This window comes from Danio rerio, chromosome 20, assembly GCF_049306965.1.
Source record: "Danio rerio strain Tuebingen ecotype United States chromosome 20, GRCz12tu, whole genome shotgun sequence".
NCBI classification, from domain to species: Eukaryota; Metazoa; Chordata; class Actinopteri; order Cypriniformes; family Danionidae; genus Danio; species Danio rerio.
In genome coordinates, this window is record NC_133195.1 from 29,492,060 (window position 1) to 29,515,190 (window position 23,131).

At 33.9% G+C, this 23,131-nt stretch overlaps 1 protein-coding gene across 5 annotated transcripts in view; it reads right to left on the minus strand.

Moving 5' to 3' along the window:
- Positions 1–23,131, minus strand: part of gmds (GDP-mannose 4,6-dehydratase) — a 113,546-nt gene that overhangs the window by 67,045 nt on the left and 23,370 nt on the right. For all 5 annotated transcript variants that reach the window (XR_012395424.1, XR_012395423.1, XR_012395425.1 and 2 more), the window contains 2 exons: positions 9,312–9,504; positions 7,478–7,582 (listed from right to left, as the gene is read on the minus strand). Coding sequence is in view for 2 of the 5 variants with exons in the window: in NM_001102475.2 (NP_001095945.1) it covers positions 7,478–7,582; positions 9,312–9,504 (298 nt within the window). In the remaining 3 variants the exon portion in view is untranslated. The remainder of the gene's footprint in view (positions 1–7,477; positions 7,583–9,311; positions 9,505–23,131) is intronic.

A 23,131-nucleotide genomic window follows, 5' to 3' on the forward strand; every position in this document is an offset into this window, starting at 1 on the left:
ATAATGTCAGTGCAAATTTGTACAATTAGGGCAAAGCGAATGGGAAGCCATGGCCGTCACTCTGTCCCTCTCACACACACAGGCAAAAACACGCAGTAACATTCACACACGGGGATAAAATCAGACTCTTGTCTAGTCAGTGGACCACCCTGGAGAATCTGTAAGTCAGTCCAAAGTCCTACTGAGCTGCCAGACACACACACACACACATACACATGCTTCATCTGTGGGAAACCTTGGACGCTCTCATGTCCTGCTGGGTTGTGCTAAAGCTTGAATCAGACCAAGGTGGGAGTTCTTGACGCAAACCTCCACCACCTATAATATCAGGCCCAGGTCAAAGCAGGAACACACTTACTATAAGTGTATAAGTGAACGACGACTATTACGCTCTTGACTTGGGCTGAAGCCCACATGTGTGTTTTTTTGGACAACTCTTTCCAGGGAGAATCAGCAGTGCCGGGAAGATCATGCCCTATAATTGCAAAATAAAACTCAACTGCAAAATTGGGTGGACTGAAATATACGCATTCACGAACCATGTTAAAATGATATTCTCAGATTTCTAGACCATAATATTCAGCTCTTTTCACTGACTTAAGATGGTCGTGATTCCCAGGCAATGTTTGGGAGAATATGTAGCTTGAATAAAAGCATCTAACAAATGTAAGCATACTTATTTGAAAAATACCCTGAAGCAATTTTTTACCATGCCTGTAGCTAAAAGGAATAGATGATAGTGCTTTCAGTGGTAAGGTCATGGGTTTGATTCTCATAGCCTGCAATGAAGAGCAAATAATGTATCATTTAAATACAGGTGTGATTAGTTTCAATTTAAAAAACTCTCTCAACTGCCAAGTTCATTCATTAATTTTCTTTTCGGTTTAGTCCCTTTATTCATCTGGGATCGCCACAGCGGAATCAACCGCCAACTTATCCAGCATATGTTATTATGCAGTGGATGCCCTTAAAGCCGCAACGCAGCATTGGGAAGCACCCATACACTCTTGCAAGGCTGGAGTGGGACTCCTTTTTAGCCCTGGGGTTTTAAGCCTTAGATCTGCCCACCTCAGTTCACGACTGACTATATTATGACTATATTAAAATAAGGTCATTTCCAATTCAGTTTCTAATGACACTATCACGTCTTTTTCAAGAAACAGTTGCTTTAGAACTTCAAATGTTTTTCATAAATATGAGAACAATAAAGGGTAGCTAAATCTCCAACGCTATTCTTTAAAACATCATCTTAATACTAAAATGAAAAGCAAAAAAAAAAATCTACTCAGGTGAGGTTCAAACTCGGGTCAGCTGCGTCGTAATGCAATGTGCTGACCACTCGACCACAATGGTGCTGTTATGATGATGCCTTTGGAATAAAGAATAAAATGGATATTGCACTGAAATCTGCATGATTCTTTAAACCACAGTATTACTTTCTATTGATGGCTTAATCTTTTTCTCCTCTTTTTAACCTACAGGCTGCATTTTGCTCACAGGGCTGTGAGAAAATAAATAAAAAGAGCGGAGCTGCAGTAAAATAATGAATAAAAAGAGGAGGCTAAGGTCAAATAAATAAATAAATAAATAAATAAATAAATGAAAAAAAGTGTGACTGCTGAGAGTGCAAGCAGCTAGGGACACCGGCCCTCATGGCCAAAAAACAGACCGGCTCACTGGGTATTCTCCCAGTCCTCCTGACTAGCCAATCCGGGCCTGCACTCTTGCATTCACACACATACACTACGGCCAATTAAGCTTATTCAATTCACCTATAGGGTATGTCTTTGGACTGTGGGGGAAACCAGAGCATCCGGAAGAAACCTATGCCAACATGGGGAGAAACATGCTAACTCCACACAGAAATGGCAACTGACCCAGCCAGGGCTCGAACCAGCAACCTTCTTGCTATTAGGCGACATCGCTACCCACTGCACTACCATGTCATCCCTCAACTGCTAAGTATAAATATATATTTATTTGAAAAGGAATGTATGAACTGATTAAACAGTCTAAGATGCTTTGAATAAAAGCATCTGTAAAGTGCATAAATATTGATAATGATTTAAGCATTTACAGGCATTCCTGCAGCCTAGATGGTTTAGGAGAGCCAAGATCATAGGTTCAAGTCCCAGGGTATACATGAACTGATAAAGAAAATGGGTATCTTGAATGCAATGCAAGTCACTTTGTATAAATCTGTCAAGGGTAAATACTAAAATTATTATTTATTACATTAAATTCTAGTTTTGTGAAATGTTTTCTTGACCAATAAATGCCAATCATTTTTTACTAGCAAGCTGAACTTTCAATCAAAACTATGTTAAGTTTGTCAGGCCATAAAACTGCTTGCACATGTTCAAAATAATATAAGATATAGCGCTGACCCCAAACTTTCTTACAAAAGGTCTTTTTTTTTTAGCTTTTTTTTAAGATCTGCCACTTAAAAAAAGTAAAAAAGTTGTAAGTGGACGCACTCTTTCCACTTGCAGGATGTCCGTCATGGGCCCCCCGTGTGCAGGCTTACTGGTATCACAAAGGGCTCTTTCTAATCCGTGCTAAACGCAGCTCGCGACCAGGTGCGTGAGCTTGGCACGAGAAGAACGGTTTAAAATACCACACTGTAAACAGCCGGGTCAATCCGTCGTCACAGACAAACCTCAGGGGGGGACTTGAGGATCTGATTTCGGTTCACTCATTTTAAAAAAAGACGGGGGGAAAAAAAGCAAATCGGAGTCGATTGACCAAACCATAGTCCGCAATAATGGGCCGGCTATGCATCTGTGTGCATGTGTGTTTAAAAGTCCAGGACAGGCCATTTCCGCGCACCGGCTCCTGTTTCCAGTCGGAGTGTAATTAGGCCGTCTCTTAGCACGCGGTGGGAAGCCGTGACGAGGAGCAGAGTCGCAGGGAGTCGACCGCAGCTCGCTCTCATCAAGTCTAAAACAACCCAGTTTAGGGCTGGTTTAGACTGTGATTATGCGGACAGGAGCCTCAAACCAGGCGGCAGACCTGCAGGTGTGCGTGTTGGCAGCAGAATGTGCCCAGGCGCTGTCAATGCACATTTTACGAGTAATGAGCGAGGGTAACGTTGAGTATCTAGGCGAAATTTCTAATGGATGGAAAGACACCCTGCCAAACCAGGTGGAAATAAAGTGCAGTCAAGATGTCTGGTCTATCAGTCACTGACACTCAGAAATTTCCAGCACATGAAAAAAGAAACGACTGTCAGTACAAGGTCCTGTTCCTGTTTCTTGACACACGTCTGAACACACATTCATGCACATGTATATGAAGCTCGCTCACACTACCCTCACATTGCCACGTTCATTTAGGCAAATGACAAAAACACACACCAGCACCCTGCTCTCTTTCACAATTGGCAATGTTGTAGCATTAAACCCGAAAAAAAGTCAAAGGGCTCAATAATACAAATGGCCTGCTGACCTGGTAGTCACTGAGAGTGTTTCAGACAAGGCAGTTGAATTGTCACTAGAACTGTTGGGTCAGTACTTTATTTCAAACTTTTATTATCAAACTTTAAACTCAACTCAAAATTGTAAGGCGACTTGCTACAGAGCTTTCTTGAGTTCAACTTTGAGTTCAACTGCACTTGACTTGATTTAAGTTGAGTCAACTGAAAAAAGCTCTGCAGCAAACTGCCTTACACTTTTAAGTTGAATCAACTTTTTCTGGTGTTCATGCAAAATGCTGAAATGGACATCTCTGTTGGTGAGTATTTTATTTATATTATACACTTGTAAAATAACATAAAAACTATGTATGGAAGTCAATGGCTACCAGTTTCCATACATTTTTCTAAATATTTTATTTTGTGTTCAAGTGAAGCAATAATTGGAGGGGGAGAAAATGATGAAAAAAAGTTACATTTTTGTCAAAGAAAGTCTAAATTGAAAATCTGTCATCATTTACTCGCCTTTTACTTAGACTTCCCATGTTATATTTTTTGTTGTACGATATATTGCTCCAAAATATATTGTGATAAAAGCTATTATTGTCATTTTCAAGACAATTTTAGGCACTTATTATATAATGCCAGGTTTAATTATAGTAATTTTAATAATTTAATAATTAGGCGTTGAAATCATTAATCATTATGTAGTAAAATCATTTAATAATTAGTGTTGTTTTCTAACCACTGACACTGACACTTTCAATAGAGATATTGAGCTCTATTTTAATAATCTAGGCGCAACGTCTAAAGTGCAAGGCACAAAAGCATTAAGGGTGTGTCTGAATCCCCTTTTGCTTTTTTAAGGACAGAAAAATCCGCTCTGCGCCACGGCACATTGTCTAACAGGGTTGAGCTTATTCTCTTAATGAGTTTTAGGTGTGTTTTGAGAATAAACTAATCAGTCTCATCTCCCATTACCTTTAAAAGTCAGTTGCGTCGTTCCATGGCGCAATTACTATTACCATGGCAGACTTTGTAAGTGGAAAAACTGAGCACTTCACTAGCGAGATAACAGTTGAACTGAGCATCTGCAGCGCGAGAATTGGAGAATGAGCCTCCTAATTCTTTACTTTCACTTTCACTCTCTTTCATGGATAAAAAAAATGTGTTGTAGGCCTACGCACAGACATCCATTAGCCTACATAATTAATTTAGTTTATTAAGTGCAAAGATTTGTTTCAAAACTATTTCTAAATTCAGTTCTAATTTCCAGCAAACAGATAAATGAGCAATAATAACAGAGTGTGGTCAAAAAACTGAGTTTTATCCTAACCCACATGCTATGCCCCAGACCGAATCACCCATATGTCCACCAAGTGGCGCAAATGGATTTGCTATTTAAACAACGTGACGGAAAACGGGAAGATTATGGTCTGAAAAAAGCAACACGTCATAGAAACACGTCTTGCGCCTTATTGCGCCAAGTGTATGATAGGGCTTAGAAAGGATGTGCAATCAGTTAAAATTTTGCTAGACTTGGTTATTACGAGTGGGTGATATATACTGCATCACTATAAATTATGTCCATGTATTGTGCAATAAATCGATATATTGATTATTGTGACAGGCCTACCTTTACTAATTCCAAACCTGTAGATAGCTGTAAAAGAAGCTATTTTGAAGTAAGCTGGAAACATAACCACTGACTTCCATAGTATTTGTTTTCCCTACCGTAGCTTTCTTCAAAATATCTTCTTTACTGTTCAACAAAATAAAGAAACTCATTAAGATTTGAAAACACTTAAGGAAGAGTAAATAGTTTTTTTTTGTCTAAATATTTCTTTGTTTACTATTTTAAAAAGTAGAATATAACATGCATGAATGTGTTAAGGCAACTGAAAGCATTTGTAGGATAATTATGAAGACTAGCCCAACCAGGCAAGCAAAAAAAACAAAGAAAGAAAGAAAAAGTTTTGCCCCAAATATCCAACTATTCCAACTTTGGAGTGCATGTGGGAGTGTGTGTGGGAGAGACAGAGCGAGACACTGAAAGAGGGAAAGAGAAGAGACACAAGGTGAGGAGTGACGTTTAATTTGAGACATTAAAGGAGCATCTCATTCACTTCCCTTCTTTGTCGCCCTGACAACACAACAACACAAACAGAGGTGTGTTGAGGAGGCTAGACAAGGAGTGAAAGAGCAAAACATCTCCCAGCTCATCCAACAGCGTGTTCGTGTCTGCCAGTGCTAAGAGGTCCATCGACACCTTCACACAGGTGCACCCCTTCTCACCTGGAGAGGTTTAACTTCTTAAAACGCCCGTCTTTCAACAGAAGAGAGGGACTGCGAGTGAACAAAAAGACGAAAGACGAGTGTGTAATGCAGGAGCGCTGTGATGTCTTCTGATTGACTGCACGACAGTTTCTCACGTCTGGAACTATCCGCTGTTATTAGACGTTCAAGTCTGAATAGGTGTCAAAGTGCAACTGCTTTCACATGGGCACATACACACACACACACGCCCCAGACGGATTTGTAACAGATTGTTTTACTCTCCTCATCTTTCATAAACTCTTTCGGAGTTGGTTTGTTTATTGGTGAAAGTGGACACCGGCCAAAATTCCAAAGTGAATTCCAAACCAGATTAACTCATCATCGCTGACCGACCCACCCAATGACGGGAGGTTACCACTGCGATCGGACAGGAAATGAAGTTGGCTTTTTTCACACCATCTCATCCATCTCTCCCCGTCTAGCTATCTTGCAACCCTCCTGCACTCCCTCCTTCATTTAAACACTTGCGCTGCTGATGTTTGTGTCACCGGCTTCCAAATCCGTAAATGGATGACATCACTGCTCTTCCTGTGTTCTGGGGTTGAGGGTGGGGGCACTGAACAACACTCTTGTTGTTGAGAAGATGTCATGGCTGCACCCTTTACCAAATGTTGTGTCATGGTGATACTCCCCCGTAAACCAATCACAATGAGTATTGGCCACACACAGCATTCTCTTTGGACTCTTACATCATTTCCTTTACTACAGTCAGCTGTATTGTTTATGTCTCAAAACTTGTATTTGCTGGCTACGTGAGCTGGATTAAATGTCTGGATTGGAAAATAAATTAAGCACTTTTGTTGAGTGAATTTCTCTGGTGTTGTTTTTTTATAAAATAAGCGAATGCACACATCTAGTATACTGACACACACCCAACTGTTTACATTCATTTAAGACATAATAATCTGTGTTTATCTAAATGCAAGCACTGACACAATTATGTTTGAATCGGAGTGCAATAATGGTGTTAAGTCCTCCTGGGAAGTTTGTATTTATACGTTAGCAAGTCACACACCCAATGAAAGGTGTGTTAGACTCACTTCTGTTAGAGCACGACAGCCATATACAATCTATAATCTATCAGACATGATTTGAATGCATCACAATATGCAAAAGCGAACTGGATTTGCTATCAGAGTCGATCTTCAGGAGTGTGTCAGTTGTGAGCATTGACACCGAGTTATTTTTCACAACTTATTGCGCTTAACACTTTTCCATCTGGTAGCAATTTTTATGTTATTTGAGCAAACTTTGACAGCTTGACACCTAGAATAGACAATTTAACACTGGACCAACTGACGAATTTGCCATTATTTGGTTCATGTACAAAATTCGAACCCTTCAGAATATGTTGCTTTGAGTACAACAAAAGAATGTAACCATTAACATACAGGAATGATGTATTACACATTAAAAAGCATTTATGAATTATAAGGTATTTAAGTGAATGGGTGACATTCTCAAACTTCATTACTCTCCTTTTGGCATGAGCGTTAAAAAAAATAGGTTGACTTGTTAAGATTGACCAGCACTTATGACTGTTTTGATGAATGAGGTGCTGAAAATGTGAGGTCTGACACGTAGCAGTGGCTGCTGGTTACTGCATTTTTCAAAACCAAATGAAACCCAATCAGGCCTACTTTTACCAGAAAGTGCCCCCAAGTGAAAGTAACTGCAATATCTCTGCACCAGACTATGAATCGTGTGTGTGTGTGGTGTGTGTCTGACCTCTTCTAGGACTCTCATGATTGAACAAGATCCCATTCACAGCAAAGAGGTTATAGGCTTCCCTGAAGTTTATAACGATCCAGTATGCATAGAGCTTAGCAGCACCTGCAAGAAAAAACAAAACAAAAAGAAAGAGATAGACAGTTGAAATACCGCTTTAAGAAATTTTATAAAAAGACATGATATTGGTGTCAAACACACATTTAACACCCAAATCTGATTTCCTATACAGTGCTCATCATAACCGAGTACACTCAATTTTGAAAATGAATATTTTTATCCATTTCTCAGTGAATATATACAGTTGAAGTCAGAATTATTAGCCCCCCTTTGACTTTTTTTTCTTTTTTAAATATTTCCTAAACGATGTTAAACAGAGCAAGGATATTTTCACAGTGTGTCTGATAATTTATTTTTCTGGAGAAAGTCTTATTTGTCTTCTTTTGGCTAGAATAAAAGCATTTATAAAAAACATTTTAGGGACAAAATTATTAGCCCCTTTAAGCTAATTTTTTTCGATAGTCTACAGAACAAACAATCGATTATACAATAACTTGCCTAATTACCCTAACTTGCCTAGTTAACCTAATTAACCTAGTTAAGCCTTTAAATTTCATTTTAAGCAGTATTGACCTTATTCTCCGCAGACGAGCGGGTGCTGCCATTTGAATCTTTTTGGCACGAGACTTCCGGTCTCATTCACTTCCATTAATTTTTAGACATTAAAAACTGCTCGTTTCGCTGTTTGATGTTGCAAACTGATATTTCCTTGTTATATTATTCTACTTGGTCTGTATAGTCATGCAAACATTTGTTTGTAGAGCAAGTAGTTTGACCGTTTTCTGCCGTTTATTATTCCTTGTCATTTCTCCCATAGGCGACTCAAACGGAAGTTCTAAGACAGTCGCGAAAACAGGTGCACTTCCGCATTTTAGAATAAGGTCAATAGAAGTGTCTTGAAATATATCTAGTCAAATATTATTTATTGTCATCAAGGCAAAGATAAAATAAATCCTTTATTAGAAATGAGTTATTAAAACTATTATGTTTAAAAATGTGTTGAAAAAATCTTGGGGAAAAAGTTAAACAGGGGGGCTAATAATTCTAACTTCAACTTTAAATAAAGATTATCTCCAGATTTGGCTTTAGTACTGACTAATGGAATGTATATGCACAAATATATTATTGTAAAGCTTCCTATAGAAAATATTCATTTAAATGAGAGATTTGTAAGGGGTGTACAAATATACGCTGTACATAGAATGCATAGTAAATGCAAGTAATGCATATGCTTCACATTTTTTTTAAATAAAAATGGTACGAAAAGAAAATTATGGGAAATGTTGCATTGTTAATTTACCCAATATTATAATATACAAATGAAACAACATATTTGATTTTGATCTGTATACTATACATTAATATGAACATACAGTACCATATTTGATTATATGTGACCCTGGACCAAAACCAGTCATCAGTTGCATGGGTATATTCTTGCAAACGGCTAAAAAATACATTCCCTGGGTCGAAATACTAGATTTTTTCCTTTTAAAATTATTAAAATTATTAGAATAACAAGAATATCTTCTATGCCATTAAAACATTTTGTATATTTTATAGTGTGAATATGTCAAAATAGTAATAAAATAAAATAGGAATTACTATGCATTACAAAGTATAACTATTTAGAATAATTAGCATTTTGTGGTTCCAATAATATATTTTTAAACTGAATGATATTTCATCAATTGCGCAAAAGAAATTAGTCTTATTTAAAAAAGCAGAAAAATGTAATCTTTAAGTGTTTGGATTAATGCGTATGTTTGCTGACCATAAGGCGATCGCGGGTAAAATGGCGTGGTTTCTTTCTGGGGAATTTCCTGTACTTTCCCATAGAGCTCGCTGGTGGAGGCCTGGTAGAAGCGGACGGTGTCAGTTAAACCGCAGGTCTTCACTGCATCCAGCAGCCGAAGGGTTCCAACCCCGTCCACATCTGCTGTGTACTCGGCCAGGTCAAAGGAGATCTGACAAACACAAAGCATTTACGCATAAGACTTAAACGCTCAAGTACACAAGCATACAAGTATAATGACTTAACCCGGTAACATAAGCAATGCAGCTGCCGGGATAAACATAAATCTAATTTAAGGGAATATGAAAACTGTCTGGTAATAAAACTGTCTTAGCGGAGAGAAGGATTCTTGTCTTTGACAGTTGATATCAAGTGACTTTGTTTGCACAGAACTGCATGCTTTGCAGTGAGGGGAAAACACAAAGAACATCAAAGGGTTTGCTCATGTAAACCAGGTCAAACAATGAAATCCTGTATATAAAGGGCTGCATTCTGTGAGTTTGATTTACATTGTATGTGTGCTACATTTTAATTTTACAGTGTCTTTTAAAATAAATAATAAAAGCAAAACTGAACTTAAAATGAAAATTTGAATCTCAAAGCGTTCACTGAAAAGTCTTGACGCAAAAAAAACAATCTGTACACAAATCAGGCAATTACTCCCTTATGAATGTAGAAAGAGAACAAACACTGATTTCAGGAGAAAACATAATAATAATTTCAGCCTGTTCTTGATACTAATCAATCATATGAAAGCATAGTTTAAAGAATATTTTCTATCTATGACACTTTTATTGTGCTTTTGAAACATTTTTCTTTAAATTCAATTCACTGTTATCATATAGAACAATGTAAAAACAGTCAGATGAGAGTAGATTTAGTGTCCAAATCAAATTAAATGATTTGGTCAAATTAAATTTACAAAAGCAAATTGTATGTATATACAAAATGTATTAAAAGCAAGTGTATACTTTAATGTTTCAAATTACCTAAATAGTCTAAATAAATGTAAAATGTTCCATCTTTATTCTATTAACATGTATTAATATATAATTTTTTAATGAAATTTATGAAAGGAGAAGTGATCATACTTCACTGGATTTTATTTTAAATGTTTAAAAACCCCTTGACAAATGGCTAAAATCAAGTGGTTTGATAGTGGCAAAGAATACAAATTCTGTCGAAAATATGTGTAAAATCAAAATTAAATTTTTTTATTTTGCTATTGTACAGTTGTTGTGAACAAAAAAACAGTTTGTTCTTCAAAATATGACCAGTTACCAGTTGCTTCCTTGTTTTGAGTGGTGGTGCCTGTGTTGACATCAGTTCGCCGACTATATTCTTTACTCTGCCCTTCTTATTGTTTGTTTGCTATAAAGAAATGCTGCACAAAAAGAAAGCTCCACCCCAACTCCGTATTCTGTTAAATAGGGTATATGCACAGCTAGTTTCCTCTACCGATAAACTTTCAGTAACCGGTTAATGTGACTCAATTTTATACGATTGATTTTACAGCATCGATATTTTACTGTAAACAAAATATAATCAGTTAAATAGACTTAAGCTTTCATTTAGTTGTTCAAGTGTAAAATAAGATGAAAAGCCATTTATACACATGCACCATTAGGATCAGAAAGCTAGCCTAGAAACTCCTTTAAAAATAATGGAGTAAAATAAATTTTCATATTTTAAAGACATGGCGCAGAAAAATGGAATTTAATACAGTGCTTCTTGTACATTCTCAGACCCACTTTACATCATATATCAGGCAGTGAAGATTTTCAGATTGATTTTCATTGATTTTTAATTCAATTCAATTCACCTTTATTTGTATAGCGCTTTTACAATGTAGATTGTGTCAAAGCAGCTTCACATAAAAGATCATAGTAAATAGAAACAATGTCAGTTCAAAGAAAACAGATCTTAAACATGGGAATTTTATAACGGCATACAGTTCAACGGAAGCGCTTTAACTGGGTTACTGAAAATTAAATGTCCTTCAGCATATATCCTATTGGAAGTACATCAACATACTGAAATAAAAGACTCAGCAATTTCTGATTTATGTGGACTTATTAATTTAATATTTTGATCCTGTCCTATAAAATATCCTGTTTTTAAATACCAAAATATATTTTGATACATAAACTAAAATGAAACTAAATCATGGTAAAATGTATGATATCTTTTTTTCTGAAAGTAAATAATGACTATGATACTTGACATCCCCTTTTCACCATTGACCCCTGCACATTTCTCATCATGTCTCCTCTTACGTACAACCAAAGAAAGCCACACAACACGGCTGAGGGTTAATTTGTGTTAACTTTTAGATTAACTACGCCTCTATTATTACAAATAGTTCAGGGTGCTACATCATAAGACTGAAGTACTGTTTTTTTGAGCGAGGTGCTTTCTGCTCTAATTTAACGAGTTCAGACACACTCAAACTCCCAAACACGAGTGAGTCGGGGAATCCCTGACTGAAACTGAGATGTTTAAAGATATGGAGAGAAAGAAAGATAGACAGACAGGAACTGAGCAGGAGAAAGAGAGAGAGACCAACTAATCTAACCTGTTCCTAAAATTTGACACTTCTCAGAATCGCACCTACACGTTTTTTTTTTTCCATCGAGACGAACCCACTGCAACAGGCATGATCTGAATTAGTCCCGAAATACCCGAGTGCACATCTATAACCACACCTCGGCGAGAAAACAAAAGTCACTGACAGATGATTATCGTGAGATTGAAATGATATTTAAGTGTCTTCGCAACGCAAATTTGCATCACTTTCAAAATAATCCTTATAATGCGGCAGTGGATCAGCTCTGTAGCTGTGTTGCTTGGATGTCTTCCAATAGCGATCACTGCCGTTGCTGGGATAATTAGCTTTAAGTTTTTTGCACTGTGCAAACATGCTCTTAAATGTGAGCCAAAACATTCAATCATACCAGTTAGAACTGCGAGAGACACGTTTCTGTCAGGTACAAGGAGATTTATGTCTTCAGATTGTGCGGAGAGCTTTCACGGCATCTTGCCATGCCGCAAGCAAGTTTTCATTTCTAAGGCATTGTTTTCTCCAAACAAACAGCCAGGACGCAGATTTCAGATGTCATGAATATGCCAAAATAGCACTATTAGATGAACAGCGATACCGTAATTTGCTCTTGCAAGTAGCAGTAGCCATTGCATTCATGCTAGAGAGCACCCAAATTGCTCCCTGCATGCATTTACAGACTAAGAAAAGACATGGAAATGACAAGGATTTTGTTGTTTATGTAAGCTAGGCCACATTTCAAGCATTATCCGAAGTAAAAATTGTTCCATCAAAGCAATTTCTTCATGTCTCCACAAAAACTGGAGTATATGTAGGTCTATGATATATATATATATATATTTTTTTTTTTTTTGAGCTTTTAAAATTCGTTTTCGGAGAAAAAAATGGCCAGTGTTTTAAAATCAAAACATTTTATTTCAAATAAAACAAAGTATTTTTATATAATTATAAAGTGTATTAAATTCAAGTGTTTACTTTAATGTTTCAAATGTTGTGAAAACCATTCATTTAGCATGGTGACACAGTGGCTCAGTGATTAGCATTGTCACCTCACAGCAAGTTGCTGGTTTGAGTGCCAGCTGGGTCAGTTAGCATTTCTGTGTGGAGTTTGCATGTTCTCCCCGTGTTCCCATGGGTTTCCTCCGGTTGCTCCAGTTTCCCCCACAGTCCTAAGACATGCAGTGTCGGTAAATTGAATAAGCTAAATTGTCCATAGTGTATGTGTGTGTGAATTGGTGTGTATGGATGTTTCCCAGTACTGGGTTGCAGATGGAAGGGCATCTGCTGTGTAAAACATATGCTTGATAAGTTGGTTGAAAAAAGAAAATGAATGAATGTCATTTAGCATTAGTGAGTAAACCTAATGCCTTAATATTAAGTAAATGACCTATAGTTAAAAAAATTAAGCTAACTAAGCTAACTTTACAGTCATGATTGACAGTCATGAGTCAATTTGCAGCTTTTATGAAAACATGGTCTTTACAGTGTACTAACTTTGTTCTTATTAAAATGTATAATCATCATTTATACAATAGCGTCAAAATTGCAACCTTTGTGCATTTGCAAACTAAGAAACTCAGTGGAAATTTTGGAGATTTTGTTGTATAGGCCACATTTTACAAAATATCCAAAGTGAAAATTGTGCTGTAAAAGCAATTTATTTGTCTCATTCATTTTGAGCATATTCACTTTTATGACTTTTATTGTGCTTTTGAAAGTTTTATTCACATTTTTTATCTTCCCTGCAGTTTTCATACCGGAGAAAATTCTATGTCAAAAATGACACTTTTCAAAATAATATCCTAATCAATTTAAATGTATAATTGTAACATAAACAGCTTCTTAAATGCACTTAAGTGTCTACTTTAATGGTTCAAATAACTTTGGTTAAAACCAAAAGTCAAAATATGGGTGAAATTATTAGATTAGATTAGATTAGATTAGATTAGATTGTCATTACACATGTACAAGACAAAGTAATGCAGTTTAGGTCTAACCAGGAGTGCAATAGCATTTCATTTATTTACAGTTATGAATAGCATTCTGGGACCTATCTTTGCTCTGTTGACTTTTGAGGTTAAAGTGAAATTGTACAAAGTGACTTTTGATTGATATTTTAGTAGTTTGAAATAATATATCATAAAAAATACATACAGTTGAAGTCAGAATTGTTCACCCCCCCCCCCTTTTTTTTTTTATATATTTCCCAAATGATGTTTAACAGAGCAAGGAAATTTTTACGGTATGTCCGATAATATTTTTCTTCTGGAAAAGTCTTATTTGTTTTATTTTGGCTAGAATAAAAGCAGTTTTTAATTTTTATGAACCATTTTGAGGTCAAAATTATTTGCCCATTTAGCCAATTTTTTTCGACTGTCTACAGAATAAACCATCATTATACAATAACTTGCTCAAGTACCCTAATCATGGCAAAGAATAAATCAGTTATTAGAAATGAGTTATTAAAACTATTATGTTTAGAAATGTGTTGAAAAAATCTTCTTTCCGTTAAACAGAAATTAAGGTAAAAAATAAACAGGGGGGCTTATAATTCTAACTTCAACTGTATATTACATAGACAAGTCAGTAAAATAACAGAAAAGTACTGGCAGTTTATTACTAGGCTTTTGTAGTGTCAGTTACAAAACCAACTTAGGCAGTAGATCACATCAAACTACTACAAATTTCAATAAATGTCACTCTTTCCAAACATCAAAAGTGGTTGGAGGAAGGATCACGATAACAAGCAATTCAAATGCATAAACAAATGGAGAAATATATATTTATTACTCTGTCCTGTACTTATTAAAACCTAAAACAAGTGACCACCGATTCAAGAGTCTCCCAGCATATGCAGCAGACAACTGTAGGTTAAGAAAACACATAAAAATGACCAAAATGTCATTTATGCAAACACAGCTTTAAATTCTACACATTATCTGAAGTGAAAATTGTGCTGAAAATGCGTTTTTCTTGTGTCTCCACATCATCTTGGACCAGTCGTTGGGGAAGGATTTATATCTGACGTGGGGAAAGTCCCCGCGGCCTGGGGCGACTTGCACACAAGCGAACACCCTTTTCTCTTTTGGCTCCTCATAGATGTCGATACTACTCCTACACTCCTCACGGCTTCGGCACGTCAGGGTTGGAATTCATCAGCTAATTAAATGTATGCTTGAGATGACACCAACTTCCCTCGCTCAAGCAGACACGCTCAGCTCATCACTCACTCGCGCCCTCAAACATAAACACACATGTAAACATGGCAACAGGCTGGCTCATTATGGGCTGCGGTTGGGGTTGCCCCGGGCTAGAGTTGTCTGAAGCAATCTCTTATGAGCTTGTGTGTCTGTGTGTGTGTGAGAGCCGAAGGAGGGAGAAACCATGACTGCGAATAATTAGGGAATCATTTAGCCTGTTACAGATGTCCTTAAACTGTCTCCATCCTTGTAAAAACAAAGATCTATTTTTACCACATCTTACGTCTACAGAAGACAGCGTTCCTTAGGCTTTTTTCAGGCTCACATAGCTCAACAGCTGCAGCAAGTACAGCCTTAAGTCGCACCAAACTGGACGTTTTTATTTTATCATTTAGACTAATAAAATGAAAACTAAAAATACATAACCATAAAATAGTTTTGTAATTGTGAAGTTGGCTGAAAACCAAGAAAGCATACAAATACTTAACTCTAATCATAATTTGATGTTCATTAATATTTGAATATGGCAAGTGGCTGCATGTAATGATGCTTAACTGTAAAAAAAATTGTAAAGAATTAATAAGTAAAATATTATAAATGTATATTATAAGTATTTAGTATTTACTTACATAATTGTTTAATGTTCATTTGTTAATGTGTGTGCCGGGCAAAAAATAAATAAAAACAAATAAGACAATGAAATAAAATAAAATAAAATAAAACAAATTAAAATAAAATAAAATAAAATAAAATATCAAAGTCACTTAAATGTTTATTTGTTAATGTTTGTGCCTGGTAAGTCAAATAAAATAAAATAAAATAAAATAAAATAAAATAAAATAAAATAAAATATCAAAATCAATTCATTGTTCATTTGTTAATGTTTGTGCTTGTCAAAAAATTTAAAATAAAATAAAATAATTAAAGTTCATTTAAATTAGCCAAGTATGTGTAATAAATAAATAAATAGATTTTTTTCACAATTAAACAATTCAGAAAATTGTTTTATTTACATTACAAAATCCTTTTATTTTTAGAATTTTCTTTTTTCATTCATTCATTTATTCATTCATTTTCTTTTTAGCTTAGTCCCTTTATTAATCTGGGGTTGCCACAGCAGAATGAACCGCCAACTTATCCTGCATTTGTTTTACACATTCATACACACTATAGACAATTTAGCCTACCCAATTCACCTATACCACATGTCTTTGAACCTGTGGAAGAAACCCAAGCACTCAAAGGAAACCCACGCAAACATGGTGAGTACAGGCAAACTCCACATAGAAACGCCAACTGACCCAGCCGAGGCTCGAACCAGCGACCTTCTTGCTGTGAGGCGAACGTGCTACCCACTGCGCCACCCTGCAACCTATTCTTATTTATTTTAACATCAACAACAACAACAATAATAATAATACACTCTCTTCTTTTCCTGCTATATGATGCATCTATTAGTATTCCATCTAATTGTCTTCATTCAGCCAGAAGACCATTAATGAGGTCCGACATGGATTCTGCCATTCAATCTTTCTACAAACACTTCTGAATTGACCAATGAACTTCGTTCCCCATGACCTGTCCACACACTCCTCATCATTCCTTTTATTAGCATGAGAACAGCCTAGACACACACACACACACACACACACACACACGTTTCAGCTCAATTCCTGACAGTTGACAGTTAACCTTGTGCTGACAGCAACCAACAACTACCACATGTGAACTTCTTTACACACACACACACACACACACACACACACACACACACACACACACACACACACACACACACACACACACACACACACACACACACGTGTCATCGCAGCTGACAGACGCTGTCATTTAAAGGCTTGAAAGAATGAGGTGAGCTATTGTGTATGCTTATCTGGACGTCAAGAAACCTACATACACACAAAACAAGTGTCGAAACATTTGACAGTGCACAAACTGATCTGCCAAGATCTGCATCGCTGAGAATCCAACACAGTTTTGTTGTGCGCACAATACGACACAAAAATAGTGCATTATCAAGTATGAGTGCTTGACCCGCTTGTTTACTTTAAGAGATGATGATAAACGCTTGCAGGCTATAAATAGCTGTAATTGCACTGGCATCTAGTAGGCCTTTCTACAGACTATTTTCATTTTTATATTCAATTTTCTGATAAGTGTGTGATATATTATACATATAATATTGTATGTCATACAGTACTCTGTCTGAAACAATACACCTTATATTAATTTAACCTGTTTAGCTTTTTTTCTTTTGTAATAAAAATGTATATAAAGTAAAAGTACTACTGTATATAACTGGAAAAACACGGATATGGAAAAACATTCAATTAAATTTTAAAAATATTAAATTACATTAAATTAAATAAAAAGATATATAAAAAAGAAATAAATTAAAAACAAAATAAAAATTAAATTGAATTAAAATAAACATTTAAATTAAATCAAATTACAATTAAAAATATATAATAATAATAACAAAAATACTGTATATTTCCATTTAAAATTAATTTTAAAACAACAAATCACAAATTACTTTGCAAGTAGCTTTGTAATTAGTCTATAAAATAGAAATAAAACAAGTCATTATTCACACTGCTTTACCTCATGATGAAAAATAACTTAATGATAACTTAGCTATCTACGATGCCAAGTAGCTATAAAATTAATTAGGTATTTCCACAAAGGCTTTACAACCTAGCTTCCTTTTATTTATTTGCCTAATCGTATTTTTAAAAAAATATAATAAATTTTTTTTTTACTGTACATACACTGACTGCTTGCTTTTTTTAATTGAATAATTTTTAAGTAGTGTGACTTATGAAATATCATCAGGGCATCACATGGCCTGACTGAGTCCCCCTAAAAAAATCTTATTGTTAAGCCCTGCATTTATATCTCAAACTTAAAGAGCACAGATCTAAAGGTCACGCAGACAAGTGGCACCAGCCTGGACTACAGAGGGAGCAATGATTTGCACAGCTTAAAAAGCCCCCAGCGAGATTTCTGGCCAGATAAGAATGCACAACGTGGAGATTTTCATATTTTTCCTATAAACGTCGTTGAGGCTTAATAGCCTTTCTCCGTATGACGTGATAACCAGTGGCTTATGCTTTCGAACTCAAGCTCATCTCTTGCATCCTACTTTACTGTACATTCATCATCATCTTAAATGTCATTAATCATTTTAAGAGTTTACTTTGGAATCGAACACCACGATACTAATCTGCAGCTGAATATTTCCTGATCCTAGTCTTCCAGCCGCTCGAGCCAACATCTCTGCTAATGCTATGATCCCAACCATTGGCCTGTATTTTCATCATTCCTTGCTTCTGTTCACCATCATGCGCCAATGTCATTACCTGATGTAATGGCGATGATAATAAACATCAATAAAAACAATAATCATAGTAATCAAACACAAGTTGCGCCTCTTAACAAAAGTGAGCTGCTCCAGGGCAGGGCATGAGACAGGAATGTGTCCGTTTACGGCGCACAAAGGAAGAATTGTTCATCGCAATACCTGCTTTTATTCTGTAAACGGCTATTTTCCACCTCTCAATCAAACTCTGAGTGCGTGAGCTCAGTTCACTGAGACTGGCATATTTTTCAGACGTACCACACACTGTCAGTCACATTCTTTCTTTCCCAACTTTTTAATGCGCCTGGTGTTGAAAAGTCAAGCCATTAGAACCTATTTTTTCTGAACTAAATATTCCCACAATTATGATCTTCATATTGTATACTTAGCTTATTGTGAGGCTAGACGTTGAAAAAGTGTTTTTGACAAGTTTAATACTGTTTTAAAGCCTTGGATTAATGCAGTCACTTCTTGATACGGTTTAAGTTGCCACTTGCCAAAGATGACACATTTGTAGGGTCATTTCTTTTCAAAATTGAGTGACTCATACCTAGCTATGAGCTTCAAAACTAGCTTTGTGATATAATGCATTAGTTTATTGCAAGCTGGCCAGCACAATATGCAGACGTATACAATATTATAATTACTATTATTATTGTTGTTGTTGTTGTTGTTGTTGTTATTGTCATTATTATTATTATTATTATTATTTGTATTATTATTATTATTATTATTATAATTGTTATATTTGTAGCTATTATTAATATTATTAATATTATATTTACTATTATTATTATATTTAATGCTATTATTATTATCATTATTATTATCATGAGTACTATTATTATTACATTTATTGTTATATTTACTATTATTATTTACTTATTCTTATATTAATTCTTATATTATTATCAATATTATTGTATTTATTAGTGGTAGTATATTTATTGTTATTATCATCATCATCATCATCATCATTATTGTTTCTATTATTGTATTTATAGCTAGTATTATTATATTTACAATTACTATTATATTTATTGCTATTATTAAGATCATTATTATTATCATTATTACTATTATTATTATTTGTATTGTTATATTTACTATTATTATTATTATACTTATTGTTATATTTATTTTTATTCTTTTTTATTAATTATTATTATATTTATTGTTATCATTATTGTTATTATTATTGTATTTATAAGTAGTAGTATATTTATTGTTGTTATTATTATTATTATTATTATTTCTATTATTGTATTTGTAGCTAGTATTATTATATTTACTATTATTATAATATTTTTTGCTATTATTATTATCATTATTACTATTATTGTTATTTTTATTGTTATATTTACTATAAATATACTTATTGTTATATTTATTATTATTCTTTTTATTAAATATATATATATATATATATATATATATATATATATATATATATATATATATATATATATTGTTGTATTTATTAGGAGTAGTATATTTATTGTTATTTTTATTGTTATGTATTATTATTGTTAAATAATAATAATAATAATAATTATTATTATTATTATTATTATTATTATTATTATTATTTTAAATGTGCATTATTATTATTATTATTATATTTATTGTTATATATTATTATTGTTATAATAATAATATTATTATTATTATTATTGTTGTTGTTGTTTTAATTGTGCATTGTAGATGTGTTGTGTCTTTTTTCATGGCTGTTGTTTAATGCCAATATACGAAACATGCTTAGAGGGACATTCATTAACAAAAAAAATTAATAAAGTCAATAAATAACAATAAACTAATAAAAATATATATATATATATATATATATATATATATATATATATATATATATATATATATATATATATATATAAAGTGATTAATAAAATAAAAATAAATACAAAATAGTTTGGAACATAAATAACAAATAATATTTCAAACTGAGCAATTTATGCAAAAAACATGGTGTCAGTTGTTTTATTATATGATAAAGTTTTATTATATAATTTAATAAATATTGTTGAAATATACTAAATTTATAGTTTAATATATTCTATGTTTAAATGTATTATTACACTGTAAAACCCAATAAGTTAAGGTAACTCAAACCATTTAAGTTCAAAAATTAATCCTAATAAGTACTGTGAACTTTATTCATTTGAGTAAATGAAGCAATTTGAGTACTGTAAACCCGGTGAATGAAGAGAACTCAAACCAATTGAGTACTGTAAAACCCAATAAAGTTAAGGCAACTAAAGGAAACCAATTGCTACAAACCATTTTAGTTCAAAAACTAATCTGTGAATTTAATTCATTTAAGTTGAAGGTATTTAATCAACTCATCACCTCCAACACTGAATTCAGAACTTTTTTCAAATGAGTAAATTAACTTTCAGTCAATTTTTAGTTAACTAAACTAATTTCATTTTATAAAGTTCACTGTTCCAAACAATATTTGAAAACTATAATTAATTAATAAATACATGTAAAAAGTAAATCAACCTTTTTAAAAAATAGATACAGAGTATTTTTTATAATATATAGTCCCACAAAAGTTGTCAGTGAAAATGTGTATTCCAAATTTACTTATTTAATTAGCATCAAGAAAATAAAACATTCACAAAAGAATTGGACAGGTGCCAGTGGCAAGTATTAGTATAGCGCACATTTTATTATATATTATAATAAATATTCTTTAAAAATATATTGAAATGTATAGTTTTAAATGGTATTATTAGTTCCAACAGATATTTAATAACTATAATGATTAATCTAATGAGGGGCAAACAGAGAAAAGAAAACACATTACATGTCATGTTTGAACATGTAGGTTAAACATGTTAACCACAAAGGCAGATATGTTTAAAATGCATCTGTTTTCCCACTCTTAAATGAGTGACAGAGATGTCAGAACGGCAGAGATGATTATCTCTTATAATTAATCACCAGTTTCACTGCTGCTGTCATTCCGATAAATCAAAATCATGTTTTCGCCGTGACCCAACACCACTCAATAAAGGCCTGTTTGTTGGCGGTGACGTCAGCCATTGCAGGTGACAACTGTGGAATGATTTACACAAGCAATTAACTGTGTGTGTGTCTGTGTGAAAGCCAAAGTGTTGGGAGTCCTCTAGATACCTAATTAGCTAACAAGGAAACTTGGGCTCAGAGTTACACAAAGTCTCCTGCATTGCAACCGCGACCTTATTAAAAAAATACTGTCGTCAAAAGCGGAAAGAAAAGTCAACTTATCTTTCAGCGTCTCGTTCATTCCTGCATTCTTTTCAGTCTACAAACATGCAAGCAATGTTAAAACAACTCTTACATTACACAACAAACATATTCGCCAGTGAACAGAAAACATGAGCTACGCTGCAACGTTCCAGTCCAACACCTGCATATTAGCGGCTAATCCATACGCACACAAGCAAAAAGCTTATGCCAATCACACCGACATAACATTGTGAGCAAGGAGTCTCTGTCTGGGTTTTTTTAGTTAAAGGGAAACTTGCTTACTATTTACTCACCCTTATCTGGTTCTAAATGTTTTTTTTTTTTAATCGGTTTATTAAACTTTTACAAAAATAGCAGGATAAATGTAAAGCAAAATAGAAACAAATAGTGTTCCAATTCCCCATCATAAACAAAATAAATTTAAAATAAATAAATAAACAAACAAACATCTGAAATGGTTGCAATATAAGTGGTTGATGAGGATTTATAACTCCAGTTTTACTGCATAAATATAATGAAAATATTTCAGATACTTGATTGAGATGCAGGGACCTTAAAGGAATGCTGTAGCACTGTATATGGAAATGTAAAGGAATACAGAACTCCTGGAAAGGTGTGAAAGAAATGATAGAAAAGATTTTTGAGGTTAATATACCAATGTATCCTTTAATTATTTGATTTAATTTATATCCTAAAGAGATCAGGTTAAAAAAGACGGAGCATAAGTTAATGAATATATATATTCTGCAAGTGAAATGGCTCATTTCTTTAAATTGTAAAAGTATATGTGCACCAAACATAAGCCATTGGCTGAAAGAGATGGTAACAAACATGTCAATGGAAAAAAATGTATACAATAAGAAATAAATACATATTTTTTAATATAGTTTGGGGACCTTTTATGTTGTTTTTAAAAGGGGGTGAAGTTGGAAATGTTTAAATAGAAGATTAGTAAAAGAGGTGATATTGTTTTCTGATGTAAAATACTAGAAGGCTTTTGTTTTGATTGTTAATTTGTCTGCTTGTTGGTTTATGTTATATCTACATGGAAGTGTCTATGTACATGTTAAAATAAAATAAAAATGAATTGGAAAAATAAATAAATCAATGAACAAATAGAAAAATAAATAATAAAATGGTGTCAATTGTGTATATAATATATGTTGGATTGTTAAAATTTAGAAATAACCAATGTTTAATACAATTTAGAGATAATTTTACAAAACACTCACTTAAATTTATTCAGCAATTGAAAAACCCTAAGGCTTAAATTGACAGTCTGTAATTGAAGTACTCACATACTTTTAAATGGACCCCATGTATCAGAAAAAGTGCTAGAATTGCCATTTATTGCAAACCTATTCTTTTCTGCTGGTTCTAAACTTTTATGAGTTTTTTCTCTCTC